Genomic DNA, 20,987 nt, shown 5'->3' with positions numbered 1-20,987 from the left:
ATACTTTTCCAGGTGTGTCTCTATGAAAGTTACCATTGGTTCTAATCTTAGGAATTGTGACAGCTCTTATTATGTTTATACAGCTGATTGCTTATTGAATTATTTGGCAGTGTTAATAAAACCTAGTTTTCTCTGCCCTCCAGCCTGAGTTTGGGCTATTGTGATCCTTTTTCTCTACTTGCAGAAAAGAGGAATTGAGAAGAAGGTATCATCTTAATTGTGAATTTAGGTTTTAAAATAAAAATTTTTAAATGTTCATCATGAAACATAAAAAATAATGTCAAGATGGTGTAATAGGTTCTTACTTTGACCTAGCCCTTCTACTACATATCCATAACAATGATAAAGTATAAAAATTGAAAAACAGAAGGCTTATCTGGGCTCCAAACCATGATAGGTATCTCATGGAATAGAAGCAGGACAGAAACACTAGCAGTGAGTGGGGCCCAAAGAGGACGGCACCAAGGTCTGAAAATGCTTCATGAAACCCAGAGAACCAGAGCCAGTCTCACTTTTTGAAGCCAGGGACTGTGTTGCAGCTCCCCTACTTTGCTACTCTTGAGAGAAGATGGGAAAGAAAAGCAGCAGACTCACTGCCTGGGGCTCAGGAGGTAAGAGACCAAAGTACAGAGTTGAGAATCAGGAACCAACCTAATCACCAGATGTCTTGTCCAGGGGATCTATGATGTACTCACTACTGCTTTGGGAAGGCACCCAAATTCCATTTCGACAGCTGTTTCTGGATTGAGAGCCGTGGTATGGCAGTGTGCAGGCAACTGCAAAATTCAAAAACTAGGAGCTATGACCCAGAGGAAGAAAGAGAAGGGGGATGAGAAAAAGGACAATGGAAAAATAGGAAGAAGACACTTCACAGAAGCAGAAACTCTAGGGCTCAACGTCACTCATAATGAGGGAAATACAATTTAAAACAATAAAACACTATTTCACATGTAGAAGATTGGCCAAACTTTTTTAAAAGTGTGATCACATCTAGTATTGGCAAAGAGGCAGAGAAATGGTGGGAGTGTGAATTGCTATAAACACTTTAGAAAGCAATATGGTAAGGTTGGTAAAGCTGAAGAAACTCAGCCTCTGATCCACCAGTTCATCTTCTAAGTATATACCCTAGAGATACACGCACAGGGAGACAAGTACACGATGGTCATTACTGAATTGCTTGAAATAGCAATAAATAAATAAATAAAAGGAAACAATTCATCAACCAGAAAATGGGCACATGAGTTATGAATACTCCTACTATAAAATATTCTATACAGCAGTTAAAAAAAAGAATATATGAAACTACTTTACTGTAGTTCTCAACTTGGCTGTACATGCATTGTATCAGAATGTCTGAGGGAAGAGCCCACGCATTGGTATTACTTAAAGCTCCCCATGTGATCCCACATGCAGCCAAGGTTGAGAACTACTGACCTAGAGCCACTGTTATCAACATGAATGAATATAAAAAATGTAATGTTAAGCAAAGTAAAGAAGATGTGAAACGACACGCTTATATGAAGTTTGAAAAATATATGTTGTTTACGTATAGAGAGATATATACTGATAGTGTAAAAGCTTGCATGGGAATGATAAACACCAAATTTAGGGTAAAGTTTACCTTTGGAAAGAGGGGAAAAAAAGAATGATATCAGGGAGCAGTATACAGAGTACTTCAAATCTATCTGTAATGTTTTACATCTTTAAAAAATACCTAGAACAAGTATGGAAGAAGGCAAAGATTAGATATAGCTTGGTGGTACGTATGTTGGGTGGATGTTCATTACATTATTCTCAGTGCTTTATCTGAGAATGTTTGACATAGTTCATAATATCAAAAAGAAGGAATGGTGGTTGTGGGGAGAAAAATCAAACAGTATCAAAGTGTAAAAAGTGAAGAGTTTCTCTCCTCTTCAACATCTTTTTCCCACTTTCTAAGAAATAGCCACTGTTGGTAGCTTCTTGTGCATCCTTCTGAACATTCTCCTTGCAGATGTTTGTAAAGTCCTTATAAGGAAGGGGAAATGTGCTTATCTCTCTTGAGCAAACCACATTTGTGGCATCCACAGACCTTGCTTGCTTTTCCCATCCCAAAGTTGTGACCAAAGTATTGCTGCCTCCTAGGGGGGAGAATGATATATTTAGAGTTGAGGTTTTTTGTTTCTATTAATCATTCTCTTATTAATTCAGGTAATGTGTATTGAGTGCTGCAGCGGGCCACCACTGTTTTAGGTATAGGTACCACAAGGAAAAAGACATGTCCAGTGCTCTTGGAGCTTGTGTTCTAGAGGAGGAAACAGAAGGAAACGAGCACTTGCTGTACAGAGCGATCAATGCTATTATAGAAGAAATGAATGTGCTTTGGGGAGCACTCAGCAGGAGGCCTGAGGTGAAGGGGAGTTGCAGGGGCTTCCTGGGGAAAAAAGTGATGACTAGCAGAGTGAAGAAGGGTGAGCAGGAGCTGGTCTAGATGCAAGTTAAGGAGGAGAATGGTCCCAGCACAGAGCGGGGACAGCAGGCATGAAGACCTGCAGTGGCAAGCAGATGTCTGTCGAGGAGCTGAAAGGCCAGCCTGGCTGCTGCTAAGGAGTGAGCAGAGGACAGTCAGAAGCCAACATCACCAAGGCAAGGGCTGCCATAATCAAAATTATATTTTTAAAAGCCACTAAACCCTTTGTCAAGTTGAATATATAATTATAAAACTCAGAGTTGCATTTGACTTGTATCCCTACTGATTTCTTTCCTGTGGGTTAATGGCCCTTGATCTTCTGCCTTGTCGCACACATACCGGAATAAACCACTATCTGTGGTGAACGCTGTTGTCGTTTTTTTTTCTTAATCGCAATTGAGAACACAAATTTGAGTGTGTATGATGAGAATATGGGTATTCAGAGATGGAGTTAACAGGGAAATCCTCTCGAAGTTTTAAAGGATATGAATTCCCTGAAAGGGGCCTTTGCCTGAAAAGAAAATAGACTAACACTCCATAAACTTATCAAGTCAACATAACCCAGGCCTCTTTTTCAGGCCTGAAAGTGGCCTAACTAATCCGTAAGGGTTGCCAGGATAGGGGTGCAGGGGATTGTTTTGGAGGGGCAGACAGTGGCTGGTGACAGCAGTCAGGGACTTCAGTTTACCTGTTCTGACTGTGAGAGTTGGTGGCCCCTGTAAGGTGATACCGCAGTTTATGCTTCCCTGTCTCCCGTGTCTCTCATCTCCTGCCGTGTTCACTGTGGGGAAGGTCACTGTGCTTGAGCCTATGCTCTAATCTAGTGGCTCTCCAACCACGGCAGGCATCAGAACCTTCTGGAGGGCTTGTGGAAAAATGGATTGCTGGCCCTTACCCTCAGAGTTTCTGAATCACTGGGTCTGAGGTTGCTGGTCTGGGGGCCACACTTGGGGAGCCACTGGCTTAGATCACCACCTGACAGACTGAGCCCCCTCAAATCACTCCCGAAATTTTCTAAGACCTAGAGGCCTAGCAAATGTTTCCTTCTTTTCGTACAACCCTCATTCCACTCATGAGGGGGAAACATCTGTCCGTGTCTCTATAGCTCCTCTATTTCTCAGCTCAGAAATATCCTAAGTAAAAACCGCCTAAACCCAGCCCCTCACTCTTGTCTATATGAGCCCTGCAGGGAGGGGAGGAACGGGTTAGGTAGCGGGGAGGGGGTTGGAGAAGTCCTCTCCTCCTCCCAGAAAATCCTGCTCAGGGGGCGACATGGGGAAACATGGTAGAGCATTGCTCTCTGCTGTTTCTGGGGTGCCTGGGGCAAAGGCTTGGAGACGGGGAGACTGAAATGGACTCAGTGTATGCAAACACAGAGCCCTGACTCCCGCCTGCTGAAAGGAACAAATAATCGAAGGAGGAAGACGATACACCATGCTACAAGAGTAATAATAACAATAGCATCTGATCTTTGTTGAACAATACGTGCCAGGCTTTACATGTATTACTTGATTTTAAAATCTTTGCATGGTCCCAGGGAAGTAGGTACTGTTATTGTCCCTCTTTAAAAGACGTGGTGACTGAGACTCACAGAGGTTAAGTGACTTCACCAAGGTCACAGTTAATAAGTGGAAGATACCAGTGCAACTTCCAAGATTATCTGGTAGAATCAATAAGCATGTCAAATGCTTGTTTGAATAAACAGATGGGGATAGCAGATCTTTTTCTGTCATGAAAAATATCTTTTGTAAACCCATTCTCCCTTCCATGCCCTGGTGAAGTAGTATTAAAATCAAAGGGAACACTGTGATCTGTGTTACCTTTGTGCCTCTGCCACTGAGTGTTTTTGCCACATGAGACTGGTTTAGGTTCATCCTCATTATAATCAGCACTCCAAGGGGCGACTGACGTAAAGATGGTCTCCCTAGAATCTTTTCTAACTTTCAGTTTTCTGTATTTCAGCCTGAAGAAATAACTTATTCTGATACTAATAAAAGCATGGTAGAAGACCTAAAGAACAGGTATGATCTCTATTTATATATTATGATAATCTCTCATTCAGCCACCCTTCAGTCCTCTAACCCAGTCTCTCAAAATACCCATTAGATTCAGCAACAGAAGCATGAAATGGAGATTATAATAGTTACTTCCACTGAGTCATCTGTCTCTTGGTGCATGCACCAAAAATCAGCCCCTCTGCTATCCACGGCACTTCTTGAAAAAACATGCCAAGTTAAATATGGTTGCATCTGGAAAACATTGTGGGCTGCCGTTAGGAAGTTCTCAACACAGACACCTGTGTTGTTGAGCCGTATAGTAATAATAATGCAGTAGCTAACACTTCTTGAAAGGACAGGAAGGTAAACGGCCCACAACTTGGTGTGTGGTAAAAACAGCCAAGCTGGGTGGCAGCAACATCAGTACTGCCCCTAGTAGGCACCCCTCCCCCTCCTCGCACCACACACACACACACACATGTCCGGAGGAGTTGTTGAGTCAAGTCCAAAGGGTCACAGCCTTGCAGCAGACCTCACTCCTGCTCCAGATGTGTCAGAAGCTTCTAGATCTGACTACCTCCAGTGACTCATGCTGACACAGCAGGCTGGCATGTAAGCCGCTACCAACTAATTGAAACAGAATATGACAAAAATCATTTTGCCACTCCCTTTTCTCACTAGCACACAACTCTCACCTCTTATTCCCCTCCTTCTTCCCCAACTCTTAACAAAGAAGGAATAAAAGCACTAGGAAAATGGTCCCCAACTTCTGGTTTTCATCAGAAATTGCTTCTAGAACTATTTTAAAATATAGGTGCCAGAGGTCAAGACCAGACCTGTGGAATCACTATCTGGAAGACAGTGAAATATTTTGATAAAGTCCTACAGGTGATTCTGGCATATAGCCGTGACTGAGACTCGCTGCAAACTCGAAACCACTTAGTTACTTTATGGACTCAGCCGAGAGGAGAGGCCCAGCAGCTTCTTCCGGAGCACACAATGATTCTGCCCAGAGGAGAAGCTTCCTTCAACCAACTCACACTGTGCTCCACTTTCTCCCCTCCCCGAAACAGTTCCTCAGCAGGCACTGTTTTAGGGGCGGCATAGGTAGGCAGAACTCCCTGCCCTGGCGGAGCATACATTCTGGTAGGGAAACTGCTCATCATACGGATCAATCAGTCCAGTGCTTCATTTCCTCCCAATTCTGCTTGCTGAATTAACGGATCCAGTTACCCCATTCCTGCTAACGTTATCCCAGACAAGATATCTGAATTTTTATAAAGGCATTTCTTGGAAACACAATGTCTTATGTCAAAGGAGGGTCTTGGAGAATAGGAATGCCAACCCAGTAATCAGATGGTAGGCAAATCACACCCAGTAGGCAGATATCCCTAGCCATAGAGGTCTCGTTTCCTCCTAAATCAAAAAAGTATCATTCTCATACTTGAGAAAAGGTGACAAAACTTTTTTCACATTTATTTAAATGAGTTGTAATTTATCATAAAATAATCTTTGCATTCTTACCTTAGGATTGAAAGAACTCTGAAATATAAAATAATGGAATGGCGACCTAAACAGCCAACACGTTGGAATAGACAATGTACTTTCATTTTAAGACAAATTCTTCCTAAGTTAGAGCTTGGCACCGGAAACTTTGTTTCCTCTGAAGAAGAGAGTGAATTTGAAAGACTGCTACAATTTTACTCGGTTTGTATATGATTTAATGCATTAACGTCATTTGTTTTATCTATGTTATTAATTGCCAGATGATACTAATCTTAAGTATCCCTGAAATGCCTTTTATCTTGATCTTAGGTGATACATGCTATGGCATTAAAATGCATTTACTTATAGACTGAGAAATTTCAAATGTAGTGAGTAACTAGTACCATGACCAGATTGCATGACATTTTCTTGGAATCAGTTTTTTAATGTATAAACCATAAACTTTGGAAAGAGATACCCAAAAGGAAACCACTTGCAACTAAGAAACTAAAAAATGATTTCTAGATGGTAGTAATAGAATGGATTCCGTGTCCTTGCTTCTGGGCAAGAGGACTAAGGCAAGCTTTAATATCTTCTACATGCAAATTATTCTCAAATTTATACATCCAGCCTGGACTTCTGACCTCCTCTCATATATTCATCAGCACATTTGACATCATCATGGATGGTAGAAAGGCACTTCAAACTCAGTTAAGTCCATAATCAGACATGGTGGGCATCTGGTGTATTGTTAGGGTCCTTCTTTTCTTCCCCTATGATATCCTTAGTTCTGGAATCCTCTCACCTCCTTTTCCCTGTGAATTGTTCCAGTGGGTTTTTGGAAGCCCCAGCCTCCCAAGAGTGATATTCCTTCCCCCTACTATCCCATAGACTAGAAGATGTCTCCTCGGGAAACCCTCTAAGAGAAGAAAGGAAAGAATCTGTTGGGAGTTTATACTCAGGCTGCCAGGGAGGGATCCGCAGGCACTATTCATTCATGAATAGGGAGGAAGTTGTTTTGTTTTGCTTTCTTTTTAATAGAATTGGGGGGTAAAGAGATAAGCAAAGCATAGTTAAGTATAAGCCAAGGTTTAAAACTTGGAGTTCCTTTGTAAAATTATCTGCTATTTAATAACACACATTCATAAACCTAGACCGAATCCTGCAGCTTGGGTTCAAATCCTGGCTCAACCACTCATTAACTTTGACCAGATTGCCTAACTTCTCTATACCTTCTACCCCACGGCTCAAGATAAACAGGGATAAAAAGAGTTACCTGCTTTGTGGTTGTGGTGAGGATTAAGTGAGCTGCTTAATCATAGCACCCAGCACTGAATAAATGTTAACTATTATTTGTATCCTATGTGGCAGCCATTGTGCTAGACACTTGGGGTTATGACAGTAAACAAGACAGATACAATCTTGAGCATTCACAGAGACTGTGGGCTAGTTTGAGAAATAGACCAGAAAACGAGTAATTGCAGTATATTTTGTTAAATAAGCTAGGAAAGGACAGTGTCCTATGCAACCACAAGAGAAGAGCACATCAACAGATTTAGAGATCAGGAAAAGCCTCCTGAAATAAGCAAACTAAGTCTTGAAAGAAGCTAATGATTGTCCTTTGTATATTCTTAAATAGATAATTTTACATGGGACCATGTTCCATACCCTTTAATCCTGTCATATGGTTATCAATAAATATAAACTGAATCAATGTTAAATAAATTCTTCCAAAATGCTCCCTTAAATCTGTCACTTATAGGATCAAGGTTTCCTTGTTGGCAGTTTGCTATTCCAGAAAGGGTGCAAATATGTGGAATGTTAAGTGTTCAGGCTCTGGCATTAGACAGACCTGGTTCTGCTCCTCTCTCTGTAAAGTGGCGATTATAACAAAGCCTACCTCAAAGGGTTGTTTAAGGATTAAATATATATGTGAAGTATTTAGCATTGTGCCTAGAACATAGTAAGCACCCACAAAATGATAACTACTATTATTATTTTATGACTTCCACTTCTTTGAGGCTTCTGTAATCTCTTTGCATCCAGTAATTCTCCATCACCTACGTGACCGTAATGTGGTTTTACGTGTTATTCTGCCATTTGTCTAGGTCGCAGGATTTCCTATCCAGATGCCATACACTGATGTACAGTCAGTTATTGATGCTGTGTATCAAACTGGAATTCATTCCTCTGAATTTCCTCAGACAGAATTTGCTCTAGCTGTGTATATTCACCCCTACCCAAACAACATATTATCTGTTTGGGTCTATTTGGCTTCATTAGCGCGATATCAGTGAAAAGGAATAAGGGAAAAGGGAAGGATTGTACATATGCCCCCAACCAGAAGCCAAACTTTTCTAGTACTTGGGATTTTCCTATTTATCCTCAAATCCAGACAAGTGTGAGCCCAATTTTTGGTTCACTTATAGAGTTGGGCACAAGACTCACTCCCTGAGTCTTTGAAGACAAGCATAAATGACCTCCTCACCGGAGACCTCGTCAGGGAGGACACTTTGGGAAGTCTGGCGCCTTGGGTCGCTGTCTACGGTAGGTCTTATTCTGGGAAAGAAGCAATTCTGACTTCTCTCTGAGCCAGTGTTACTCAAATTGGGGGCCCCACACCACCTCCATCAAAATCACCTGGAAAGCCTTATTGAAAACGCAGAATCCCACATCCCACCCGGGACCTACTGAATGGGGATCTCTGGGAGTACAGCTCCAGAACCTACATTATTTTAAACAAGCTCCCCAGGTAACTCTCTTGACCAGTTAAGAGTGAGAACCTTACCTTATAGAGTGTTGTCTTTACTGAAGTGAGGCTAGTACATCTGATGCTGGTTCTGATGGAATTCCAGGCAGAAGTTATTCAAATAGAAACCCAAGGTCACTGCTTCTCATGAGATAAAAGATTACTTCACTGGTTAAGAATAAGAGGGAAATATGCCATGTTGGGTTGAGGACCGCTTCTGGGGGCTTCTCAAAAATTTTCTCTTTAGATGCCACTGACCTGAAGTCATTTCATCTCCAAGTGTTTGGAAGGGACTCCTAGGAAACACTACCTAAATGCTTTCCTGATTCTGTGAGAGAGGGAGAAAATGGTCTTACCAAATCCCAGAGCTCCTTATTTTCTTCATGAGCAGCCCCCCATTCTGCCTCTGGCACTTTTCTGCTGCTTTTCTTTCACAACGGTGCCCCCAAGGAGACCCATCTAGGGCCTCAAGAAAGAGTGGATAGGTATCTAAGTAGGAAACACTGTACTTTCTTGTATTTGATTGTTCTGTGCTTCATTGAGAAGAGTATTCATACAGTTTATTTAAATGTTACATAACAACTTATTTTTTTTAATCAAAAGATACAGATTTCCAAAGATTTTATATGATGAGAGCAGTTTTATATGAGGTAAAAGTCATAAAAAGAAAATTCACTTCTCCCGCTGTAGTAGCACTGGGGGCTTCTTGAGTCACTCCCACAAGCAGAGAGCAGAGACCCCAAATTCATCCTCAGGGAACCCTCAGTCTGTATCCCCTCCCCCAATATACCTGCATAGGTTGATGCCAGAGAAGACCTCATTTATTTGCAGGGTGTTAGTCTCGGACCAAACTCAAGATTACTAGAAGAGTAGAAAGAGTGGGTATGTGGGTAAAGAGAATGCTTTCTCTGCAAGGTTAAACCCTAGTTATATATGTCCTCTGCCATGCATGAGGAAAATGATCAGAATTTTTGTTTTTATTTGAATGTTTGCGTTTAAATGCTATAGGAAGTTTTGTTATTAACAAGTCTCCCACACTGACTGGGGTAGCACAAAATTGTATCTATGAAAAGCCAAGTTTGCCAAAGAAATGCTGAATTCATGCAGTTCATTTTGTGACACACTGAATGTTTACATAGCTATTTTGTTAATCGTTTGTGGTTTTAGAATTGATAGGCCACTTAAGAGTAAGGTAGAAAGTGTTCACAGGCACGTGTGTTTTGTATTCTGTATTATATGCATTTTTAAATATGTGTATGTGTTTCTCAACTAAAAATTTTTCCTAAAAATTGTGATTGTCTATAATGAACCAGTTTTTTCATTTTACTGTTTTAAAAATACATGATATTAAATGTAACATGCAATTATAAAATTCTATGAATCTTTCCACAAATAATTACAAAGCATCCATTAGGTACCAGACACTTTATATGTGCTGGAGGACAGTAGTGAAAAGACATTCTTACAAGGGAAGTTTACATTCTTACAAGGGAAACAGCTCAGAAGCAAATAAACAGTAAGTAAGTGAGATCATTTCAGGGTATGATGAGTGCTATAAAGCAGCGGTCCCCAACCTTTTTGGCACCAGGGACCGGTTTCGTGGAAGACAATTTTTCCACGGACGGCGGTGGGGGAGTGGAGGGGGTGGGGTGGGATGGCTCAGGCGGTAATGCGAGCAGTGGGGAGCGGCAGATGAAGCTTCGCTCACTCGCCCACCGCTCACCTCCTGCTTGGCGGCCCGGTTCCTAACAGGCCGCTGACGGGAGGCTGGGGACTCCCGCTATAAAGGAAGCAAAAAGGTTGGCATGATGGAGAAGGACTTTGTTGGGGATGGAGGATATAAGCAGTGTAGTGAGGGAAGGCCTGTCCACGGAGATAATGTTTGAGCAGAGATTTAAAAGATGATTTATCAAATAGAATTGCATTCAGTTGCATGTAACAGAAACCTAATCACAGTAGCGTAACCAAATAGGGATTATACAACTGCCAAGTGTGCAGGAGGCAGTCCAACCCTAGTGCAGCAGCTCTGTGATGTCAGAAGTGTACTAATCTTCATCCATCTTCTTCACCATCTCTAAGGAGACTTCTATCCTCTTTCTCAGTGGCTCTCAAACTTCAGCATGCCTAAGAGTCACCTGAAGACTTTGTTGAAACACAGATTGCTGGGCCTAACCTTCAGAGTTACTGATTCAGTGGGATCTGGGGTGGGGCCTGATAATTTGCATTTATAACAAGTTCCCAGGTGATACTGAGACTGCTGACCTGGGAACCACAGAGGCCATGGCCTCGCAGTCATTTTCATGGCAAGGAAATGCAGAAAGGGAAGGAGGAGGTAGAAAAGGCCTCTGGTTTAGCTCTTTTAAAAGGCTTTCCGGGAGGCTGTGTCCAGTAACTTCTACTTACATTCCATTGGCCAGAATTGCATCACTCCTAGCCACAAGAGAGGCCAGAGATCAAGTATTTTAAATGGACATATTGCTCTCCCAGTAAAATCAGGGTTCTGTTGGTGAGGAAGTAGGGGGGGATGGCTATTGGGTAGACATCTGTGACTCCCACAGTTGAGAGGAAGCCAGTCATGCGGAGACCTGTGGCAAAAGTATTTGAGGCAGAGGAGACTGCAATTACAAAGGCCTCTAGTCCAGAAAGAGACTTATATGGAGAGGGAAGGGTAGTAGCACATAAGGTTGGAGAGGTAGACAAGGACCAGATCGCACAGGTCACGGTAAAGAGTTTGTATTTTATTTAAAGTATAACAGCAGGTTCGTGCCCCGGTCCGGGAAGATCCCACATGCCGCGGAGCGGCTGGGCCCGTGAGCCATGGCCGCTGAGCCTGCGCGTCCAGAGTCTGTGCTCCGCAACGGGAGAGGCCACGACAGTGAGAGGCCCGCGTACCGAAAAAAAATAAATAAATAAAGTATAACAGCAAATCAATCATTGAAAGATTTTAGGTAACCGAATAAAGTAGTATTTTTCCTTTTTTATATTTGAGAATACTTTAAAATTATTTTTAGAGGGACTTATTATTTGTGCATAAAAATGATCATGTTTTAAAGTGCAGGTTTTCTTTTTCTTTTCCTTTTCTGCTTGGGTCCCTGTCCTACTATTCTCCCCTCCTCCACCCACATTATTCACTCCACCCACCCCCTTACCAACAGGTATCTTCCACTTACCAACATTCTCATGTATACATATATACATCTATGCATATGTTCCTGTTTGTTTTATAAAAATGGGACCACATTGTGTATGCTTTCCTGCATGTTATTTTTCTCCTTCAAAAATAGTGAAAATACTCCAAGTAAACGAATTCATTCTTCTTAAAACATCCATATTATTCTAAAGTGTGAGCAGGACCACTACGTGCACTTAAGCAGTTTGTGTGCCACACAACTCACAATTTATGTGCAAGGACCCCTGGAGTTGTATATTATGTGACAGCCCTGGTTGTGAATATTATCTATTATAGTTTATTCATCATTCTCCTACCGATAAGAATAACTTCTGATCCAGTTGATCAAAGTGTTGTTTAGTTTTTCTATATCCTTACTGTTTTTCTGTATACTAGTTCTATCAGTTACTGAGAGAGGAGAATTGAAGTTGCCAACTGTAATTACGAGTTTGTCCATTTCTTCTTTTAGTTCTATCAGTTTTTGCTCCATGTATTTTGAAACTCTGCTGTTAGATGCACACAGATTTAGAATTTATGTCTTCTTGGTGAATTAACCCATTTATCATTGTGCAATGTTCCTCTTTATCCTTAGCAATTTTCTTTGCTCTGAACTCTATTTTGTCTGATGTTTATATAGCCACTCCACCTTCTTTGGATTAGTGTTTACCTGGTGTACTTTTTATTTTTAATGTATCTATATAATTTGAAGTGAGTTTTTTGTAGATAGCATATAGTTGGGTTATGTTTTCTTTTTTAATACCTTTTGACAATTTCTTTTTTAATTGGAATATTTAGACTGTTTACACTTAATACAATTATTTACGTTTAGGTCTACCATTTTATTATTTGTATTCCATTTGTTCCATTTGTTTTTGTCCCACTGTTTTCTCTTTCCTACATTATTAGGTTATTTGAACATTTCTTAGCATTTCATTTTAATATATCTATTATTATTATTATTTTATTTATTTATTTATTGCGGTACGCGGGCCTCTCACTGTTGTGGCCTCTCCCGTTGCAGAGCACAGGCTCTGGACGCGCAGGCTCAGTGGCCATGGCTCACTGGCCCAGCCGCTCCGTGGCCTGTGGGATCCTCCCAGACCGGGGCACGAACCTGTGTCCCCTGCATCGGCAGGAGGACTCTCAACCACTGCGCCACCAGGGAAGCCCCTATTATATTTTTTACTATACATTTTTGTATATATTTTTTAAAGTTTCTTTGAGGATTGTAATATACATAGTTAACTTTTCACAGTCTACTTGGAATTTTTTTTTTTTACCACTTTAAGTGGATTGTAGAGCTATTACCACCTTATATGTTTCTTTTTTTTTTTTAGGTTTTTTTTCTTTTTAAAATTTTAATTTTATAATGGAGTATAGCTGATTTACAATGTTGTGTTTCTTTTGGGTGTACAGTAACTTGATTCACTTATACAGAGACATCTATACGTTCTTTTTTTTTTCTTTTTCCTTTCTTTTTTTTTAATTGGGGTATAGTTGTTTTACAATGTTGTGTTAGTTTCTACTGTACAGCAAAGTGGAGTACCCTGTGCTATGCAGCAGGTTCTCATTAGTTATCTATTTTATATGTATTAGTGTATATATGTTAGTCCCAATCTCACAATTCATCCCACCCTCCTTTCCCCCCTTGGTGTCCATATGTTTGTTTTCTACATCTGTGTCTCTCTTTCTGCCTTGCAAACTGGTTCATCTGTACCATTTTTCTAGATTCCACAAATATGCATTAACATACTATATTTGTTTTCCTCTTTCTGACTTACTTCACTCCGTATGACAGTCTCTAGGTCCATCCACATCTCTACAAATGACCCAATTTCGTTCTTTTTTATGGCTGAGTAGTATTCCATTGTATATATGTACCACATCTTCTTTACCATTTGTCTGCCGATAGATATTTAGGTTGCTTCCATCCACCTTATATATTTCTTTACATTTCTGCCTTTATGCCATATATATATATATATATATATATATTTTTTTTTTAATATAAAGAATTGTCTCATGCAATAATGAAGGCTGAGAAGTCCCAAGATCTGCAGTTGGCAAGCTAGAGACTGAGGGGAGCCAATGGCATAAGTTCCAGTCTGAAAGCCAGGGGGCTCAAGACCCTCAAAGTGTCAGTGTTTTTGTTTGAGTTTGAAGGCTGATAAAGATCTGTGCCCCACCTCATAAGCAGTCAGGCAGGAGGAGTTCCTTCTCATTCACAGGAAGGTCTGCCTTTTTGTTGTATTCAGGCCTTCAGCTGATTAAATGAGAGCCACCCACATTAGGAAGGTGTGATATTATGATATAATAAATATATATTTGATCTTTGTCTCAGTTCTGACACAGAGCTTCTAAAACCCTTGGAAGTTCCTGAGTGATGGGGGTGAGAGAAGTATCTTTTGATATTCATAAGCCCCTTTCAAGCATATACCTGAGTTCATGCTAACAAGGTACCTCTTGGTGGGCCCCTAGATAGCTTCAGGATGGGGGCTGGAACCAATGCATGATTAATTAAATCACTGGCCATTGGTAATTAACTCAATATCCAACCTGTCCCCTCTCCCTGGAAGTCACGGAATAGAGCTGAGAGTTCCAACCCTTTAAACACATATAAAGAAGAACTAATACTTAACCTTCTCAAACTATCCCCAAAAAATTGAAGAGGAGGGAAACTCCCAAAGTCATTCTATGAGGCCACCATTACCCTGATACCAAAATCAGACAAAGACACTAAAAAAAAGAAAAAGAAAATTCCAGGCCAGTGTCTCTGTTGAAGATAGATGCAAAGGTCCTCAACAAAATATTAGCAAACTGAAATCATTAAGAAGATAGACAGATAGATAGACAGATGGATAGACATGTACTTGCCACCATTCTGTTACTTGGTTTCTGGTGGTTTTTGTAGTTCTTCTCTATTCTTTTCTTTTAGTTTCTTCCCTTGTGGTTTCTCTAGTGGTATGCTTGTGTTCCTTTCTCTCTAGTTTTTGGGTATCTATTGTAGGTTTTGATTTGTAGTTACCATGGGATTTATATATGTTGACCTATAACTGTATCTACTTGTTTTAAATTGGTATTCATTTAAGTTTAAACATATTCTAAAAGATCTACATTTTTTTACTCCTCTCTCCCCTGTTTTGTGTTTTTGATGTCATATTTTACATCTTCATGTTTATCCCTAAACTGTTTATTGTGTTTATAGTTGATTTTACAATTTGTGTCTTTTAATCTTTGTACTAGCTTATTTAAGTGGTTGGTCCACAGCCTTTACTGTATATTTGCCTTTACTAGTGGGATTTTCCCTTTTCTATAACTTCTTACTTCTTGTTGTAGCCTTTTCTTTTCCACTTAGAGAAGATCCTTTAATATTTCTTCTAGGGTCAGTTTAGGATTGATGAACTCTTTTAGTTTTTGCTTGTCTGAGAAGTTCTTTCTCTTTCCTTCAATTCTGAACGATAACCTTGCTGGGTAGAGTATCCTAAGTTGTAGGTTTTTCCCTCTCAGGACTTTAAATATATCATGCCACTTCCTTCTGGCTTGCAAAGTTTCTTCAGAAAAACCAGCTGATATAGCCTTATGAGGTTTCCTTTAGTATGACTCTTTGTTTTTCTCTTGCTGCCTTTAGAATTGTCTCTTTATCTTTCGCCATTTTAATTATTATATGTCTTGGTGTGGGTTTATTTGGGTTCATCTTGTTTGGGACTCTCTGCTTCCTGGACCTGGGTATCTGTTTCCTTCTTTAGGTTTGGGATTTTTTTCAGCCATTATTTTATCAAATACTTTTTGGCACTTTACTCTCTCTTCTCCTTCTGGGAACCTTATGATGCAAGTGTTCATACACCTGATGCTGTCTTAGAGGTCCCTTAAACTGCTCTCATTTTTTTAAAATTTGTTTTTCTTTTTGTTGTTCTGATTTGCTGATTTCCATTATTCTGTTTTCCAGATCACTTATGTGTTCTTCTGTTTCACCTAGTCTGCTCTTAATTCCTAGTGTGTTTTTTAATTTCAGTTATTGTATTCTTCAGTTCTGATTGGTTCTTTTTATATTTCTAGTTCCTTGCTAAAATTCTCAGTATGTTTCTTTATTCTTTTCCCTAGTTCAGTTGGCGTTCTTATTACTAATATTTTGAACTCTTTATCTGGTAAATTATCTATCTCTTTTTCATTAATTGTTTTTTTCAGATTTTTTATTTTTTCCTGTTATTTTGTTTGGAACAAATTCCTCTGGCTTCTCATTTTGCCTACCTTCCTCTGTCTCTTTGAAATTACATGAGGGACTTCCCTGGTGGCGCAGTGGTTAAGAATCCACCTGCCAATGCAGGGGACACAGGTTCGAGCCCTGGTCCAGGAAGATCCCACGTGCCGTGGAGAAACTAAGTCCGTGCACCACAACTACTGAAGGCCACATGCCTAGAGCCCGTACTCCATGACAAGAGAAGCCACCGCAATGAAAAGCTCGCATACAGCAATGAAGAGTAGCCCCCGCTCGTCACAACTAGAGAAAGCCTGCGTGCAGCAACGAAGACCCAATGCAGCCATAGATAAATAGATAAATTTAATTTTAAAAAATTAGGTGAAACATTTACCTATTCCAGTCTTAAAGCGTTGTCCTTGCATGGGAGCATTCCTCTGCAGTCTACACTTGGGATTCGGTGGGGGAGGTGGATCTGAAGTAAGCACAGGTCATGTCTTCCCCCCAGAGTGTGCTGGCAGCTATCACTTGGTGGGAGATGGGGCTGGAGGGGGACGGGCTAGAGCCTGAGCCAGGTGTGAGCCAGGGCTTCTCCTAACCTGTCACAGCCCTGTGGGGGCAATGGCAGGTCCCAAGGTACTGGAGCAGAAGCCCTGAGGGTTGGGTAGGAGCTGGTTCTGTTCCGTCTAGGTGTGCACTCTCCCTGCTCTCAGCAATGTCTTTACCTTAGAGGGGAGCAGCACTAGAGCAAGGAGGGCTGGAGTGGGCACCGGTGCAGGTTGGGGCTTGTACTGGGGTGGTTCCAGCACACCAGTCATAGCTCAGGACAGCTCCCCATCCGCCACTTCCATGAGCACCAATAATGCCCACCCTTGCCCCATTCAGATGCAGTGCTGGGTCCAAGCTGGCCACTCTCCTGGGCACAGCAGCCTTCACCCTAGTGGGGAACTGCACTGGGGGTAGAGGTGCCAGAGCGGGTGCTTGGCATGGGCTGGGGCCCATGCTGGGCTGGTCATGGGAAACTGACCAGAGTCCTGGGCAGTTTCAGTCTGTTTCCTCCACCTTTTCCAGTAGTAAACAAGCATGGGTGCACTTTTCTTGAGTAGAGTCTAGGTTTCGTATAGCCCTCCTGTTAGTCCCACTGGTTTTCAAACCAGCTAAGGGAACTCTTCCTGGTGTCAGATCCCAGGGCCAGGGTGCCCAATATGTGGTTCAAACTGTTCACTCCCCAGGGAGGATCTCTGAGCCCTTGTAATCTCCCTCCTCTTCTGTGTCCCCTTCTAGGGGCACAGGTCCCAGTTCTCTTCCCTTAGTACCTGACTCTGTGTGGATCTTTCTTTACAGCCTTGGTTGTATAAGAGTCGTTCTGCCAGTCTTCAGTTTGTTTTCAGTGAGAATTGCTCCACGTGTAGATGTATTTTCGATGTGTACATGGAGGGGGGGAGCTCGTTGTCCTTCTATTCCAACATCTTAATCTCGGGCCACACTGATATGCTTTAAATTTAAAACCTTTACAACTGGATAATGATCAGAGCTTTATGGGGAGTGTTAGGCCTCTTTCACTGTAGAGGACTTTGCAAAATGTCCTCTCATGTCTTAGCAAGAGCAAAGAACCTAAAATGTTAAAGTCAGAAGCAATCTCAGTCATCACTCAGTTCATTTTATAGATGACGAGGGCAGTGACCTGCCTTAAGGCCACTCCACTAAAAAGCAACAAATCAAGAACCAAGAACCAGAGCCCAGGGCTTCTGACTTCAAGTCATTTGCATCCAGTCGAATATGATGTAGACATTGAAAGGAATTCTGGAGGTTCCGTTATGGAATGTTCACCAGAATATATCGTATGACAAAAGCTAGGGACACAACACGGTGTAATGTGTTACCATTTGTGACAAAATGGGGCAAGGAGATAATGTACATGCATGGTTTATAAATATCTGGATATCCCTGGAAGGAAAGAAAAGCAAATAGTAATAATGTTGCCTCTAGGAAGAACTGGGATCAAGGGAGGGAGGGAGAAATGCTAGTCACCGGATACAGTCTTCTACTGTTTGAATGGTTTACCTTTTGCATGCATTCATTTGAATAATGAGTGAACTGTTTAAATAAACAATTTAAAATCAGTAGCTTTTCACTGTCTAAAGTTCAGGGAGTTACAAAAACTCTGCAGACTCTGGTACCCGCTCATCTCTTGCCAAGCCCATCTTGTGCCTTATGCTGCAGGCACATGGGTTCCTTGCAGTTTCCTTACTCTGCTCATTAAGTAGAAGTTCTGCCTTTTTAACTGCTTTCAAGACTTCCTATCTCCTCTACACTCCAGGCATACCCTGTCCTTCATGTTCATTCCAAACATGCCTTTTCCTTAGGGCCTTTGCATTTACTGTTCTCTCTGCCTGGAACACTCAGCCTCCAGATATCTGCATGCTCCCTAACCTCCCTCGGGACTTGGCATACCCTACTTATCATAAAACAATATCCACCCACTGTCACTTTCGTTTCTCTTTTTTATGTTTATTTTTCTTCATAGCACTTGTCACTATGTGACTTTGTTTGTTGTTGCTGTTCACTTATTCTCATTAGAATATAAACTGTATTCTATATAGGGAGCAGACTCTATTTTATTTAGGAATTAAGTAAATACCTAAATTGTATCCAGCTTGCCCTAAAGGAATTAATGAAGAAATGTAATAAACCTGAATTTTGCATTTTAGGGACACATTGGGAAAATTATATATATATATATATATATACTCTCTCACACACAGACACACGCACATACACGCTAAAATGAATACACATACACATTCCAGTCCTTTTATCATATCCAGAAATCCAGAAATTGTGAGAATGATTTCTGAACACATATCTCCCAGTGAAAAACAGCTTGAAAGTAGAAGCCATGAAAGACAGCCTACTTATTAAACTGATGATTATAGTCTGTGACCCATTCTTCTGAAAGTGTTCTTAAATAGGCTCCAGACATTTAAGTTACTGGGAAGCCAAATTATTGTCATAAAGTTGCTTAGGGCAATGAATTGGAACCTGAGGAGGTAGGTACTATTTAAATGCCATTATAAATGGCATGGAGCTTTTAGCCTGATGTGGCCATCTCCTCTCTAGGAAACTAAGATAGGCCAAGGCAGCCTCTCCCCGAATGATGCTGGGCTAGACTGGGCTCTGCCAACTTCTGCTTCTGAGTTTTCCTTGTCTTGCCATTGGTTCCTGAAGCCCCACTCTCCTGAGCATAAGCATTGTGTCACGTGGCTCACATACATATTTGTAGCTGTTCTTCACGTATATGAAGAGGTCATAACTAAAACTCAGATTCATTCAACATACATTCATTACTTAATTGTAGATCTCTATCATGCATCTTTTGGGACAAAGGATTCCAAGTAAAAGGGTTAGGGTTTCATGATTTATTTTTTAATATTAAAGAGGTTGATGTACATTCTCAGAAGTGAGGAACACTGTCCTGGTCTGACCATCTACTTCTGTTGTGATATTCCACTAAACAAGTTAAAGTACAGTTGATTAGATGTCACACTTAAGGTCTTACATCACCTTAACTGGAGTTTTTCCACAGTTTTTTTTTTTTTTTTTCCTGATTTACGACCACAGATGGTTAATTACATCCGCTACAGATTTGACAAGCTAGGTTACTAAAGGTAATCTTCACCGCCTTCATTCAAAGCTTTGGGAATCTCTAAAGCAAAGGAAATAAGGAGGACGAAGAGATTAATTAGGTTTCTAGAAGGAATAGGTTTCGAGGTGGAACTTGAGACAGAATTTCACAAAGAAAGCAACTTTAGGGGCTTCGGAAACGGGTAAAGCACAAATGGAGGGACTGATAATCCCATCCCTCGCATGTGCGGGGCTGTTGTAACGCGAGATGAGGCCGACTCAATCCACTCCGAGAAGGGTTTATAAAACGCCAATTTGAGGCATCGGAACTTTCCTCCTCCGCATCGGGGAGCCATCGAAGGTTCTCAGCAGGTGAGAGGCATGACCGGATTGGCCAACGGAAGGATGATCAGCATTTTAATTTCTCCGGCGCTCTCTTCAGACCTCTGCCCGCACCTCAGGCCGGCTTTGCGGTAGGTGGTGTTGGGGCTCTCGGGCAAAGCGAAGCGCAGGGCAGCGTAGCGCAGACCGGCTATGCTGCCGCGTCAGGCTGGGGCCGCCAAGCCGCTGCCGGGCGTTGCACCTGGGCCCGGCCCGGCCGCCCATTGGACGGCTCCGGATGACCCGGCTGTATCGCGAGACGAGATTGGCAGTAGCGGGGCCGCATGTGCCCCCGCGCTGGCTTTGTACGCGGAGCCGCCTGCCGGTCCTTTAACAATGGGCGGCGCGAGCGCCCCGGCGCTGGGCCGGAGCTGAGGCCGGCGCTTCGCGGCCGACTGTCCGCAGCATGAGCGGGGCCGGCGTCCCCCGCACGCTGGCGGGGCTGGGCCTGTGAGGGCCGCGGTTCCGGGTAAGGGAGGCCGCCGTGGGAACCGGCAGGCCTGGGCTGGCGGCGGGGCACCGGACCCGCCCGGCCCGGCCTTTTGTTCGCCTTTCTGGGGCCGCGCGATCCCGTGCGCTCCTCTGGATGAGGAGGCGGCGGCCTGAGTGCGCGCTGGGGTCGGCCGGGCCTCGAGGAAGTTCCCGGGGAGGAGGGCGCCCCCGACTGTCTGCGGCGGGCACCCGGAGCCGCGCGGGCGTTTGTCTCCGGGTTTCTCGGCGGGAGGTTTTCACCTCAGGGGGGCTCACCTCAGGGGGGCTGTGACTGGTGTCAAGTCTCCTCTTCTCAGGGCCGGCTGGAGAATTAAAGCCGGGGCTCGGGGAGCCCGAAGCCGGGCCTCCAGTCCGGCTTTTCTGAGCACGCGTCCGGGTCCGCGCCTTGGGAACTAGGGCCCAAGTTGGTCCCAGTTTGCCCGGCGCCCGGTCCGGCCGTTATCCAA

General features: G+C 42.4%; 1 protein-coding gene across 1 annotated transcript in view; it reads left to right on the top strand.

The window, feature by feature from the left end:
• Nucleotides 1–8,228, top strand: part of CC2D2B (coiled-coil and C2 domain containing 2B) — a 93,811-nt gene extending 85,583 nt beyond the window's left edge. The window contains exons 32-34 of the mRNA XM_065894603.1: nucleotides 4,412–4,470; nucleotides 5,976–6,153; nucleotides 8,040–8,228. Of these exons, the coding sequence (XP_065750675.1) occupies nucleotides 4,412–4,470; nucleotides 5,976–6,153; nucleotides 8,040–8,228 (426 nt within the window). The remainder of the gene's footprint in view (nucleotides 1–4,411; nucleotides 4,471–5,975; nucleotides 6,154–8,039) is intronic.
• The last annotated feature ends 12,759 nt before the right edge of the window (nucleotides 8,229–20,987 follow it).

Source organism: Phocoena phocoena, chromosome 16, assembly GCF_963924675.1.
Source record: "Phocoena phocoena chromosome 16, mPhoPho1.1, whole genome shotgun sequence".
NCBI lineage: Eukaryota > Metazoa > Chordata > Mammalia > Artiodactyla > Phocoenidae > Phocoena > Phocoena phocoena.
Note: the sequence above shows the minus strand (reverse complement) of the source record. Positions and strands in the feature narration are given on the sequence as shown.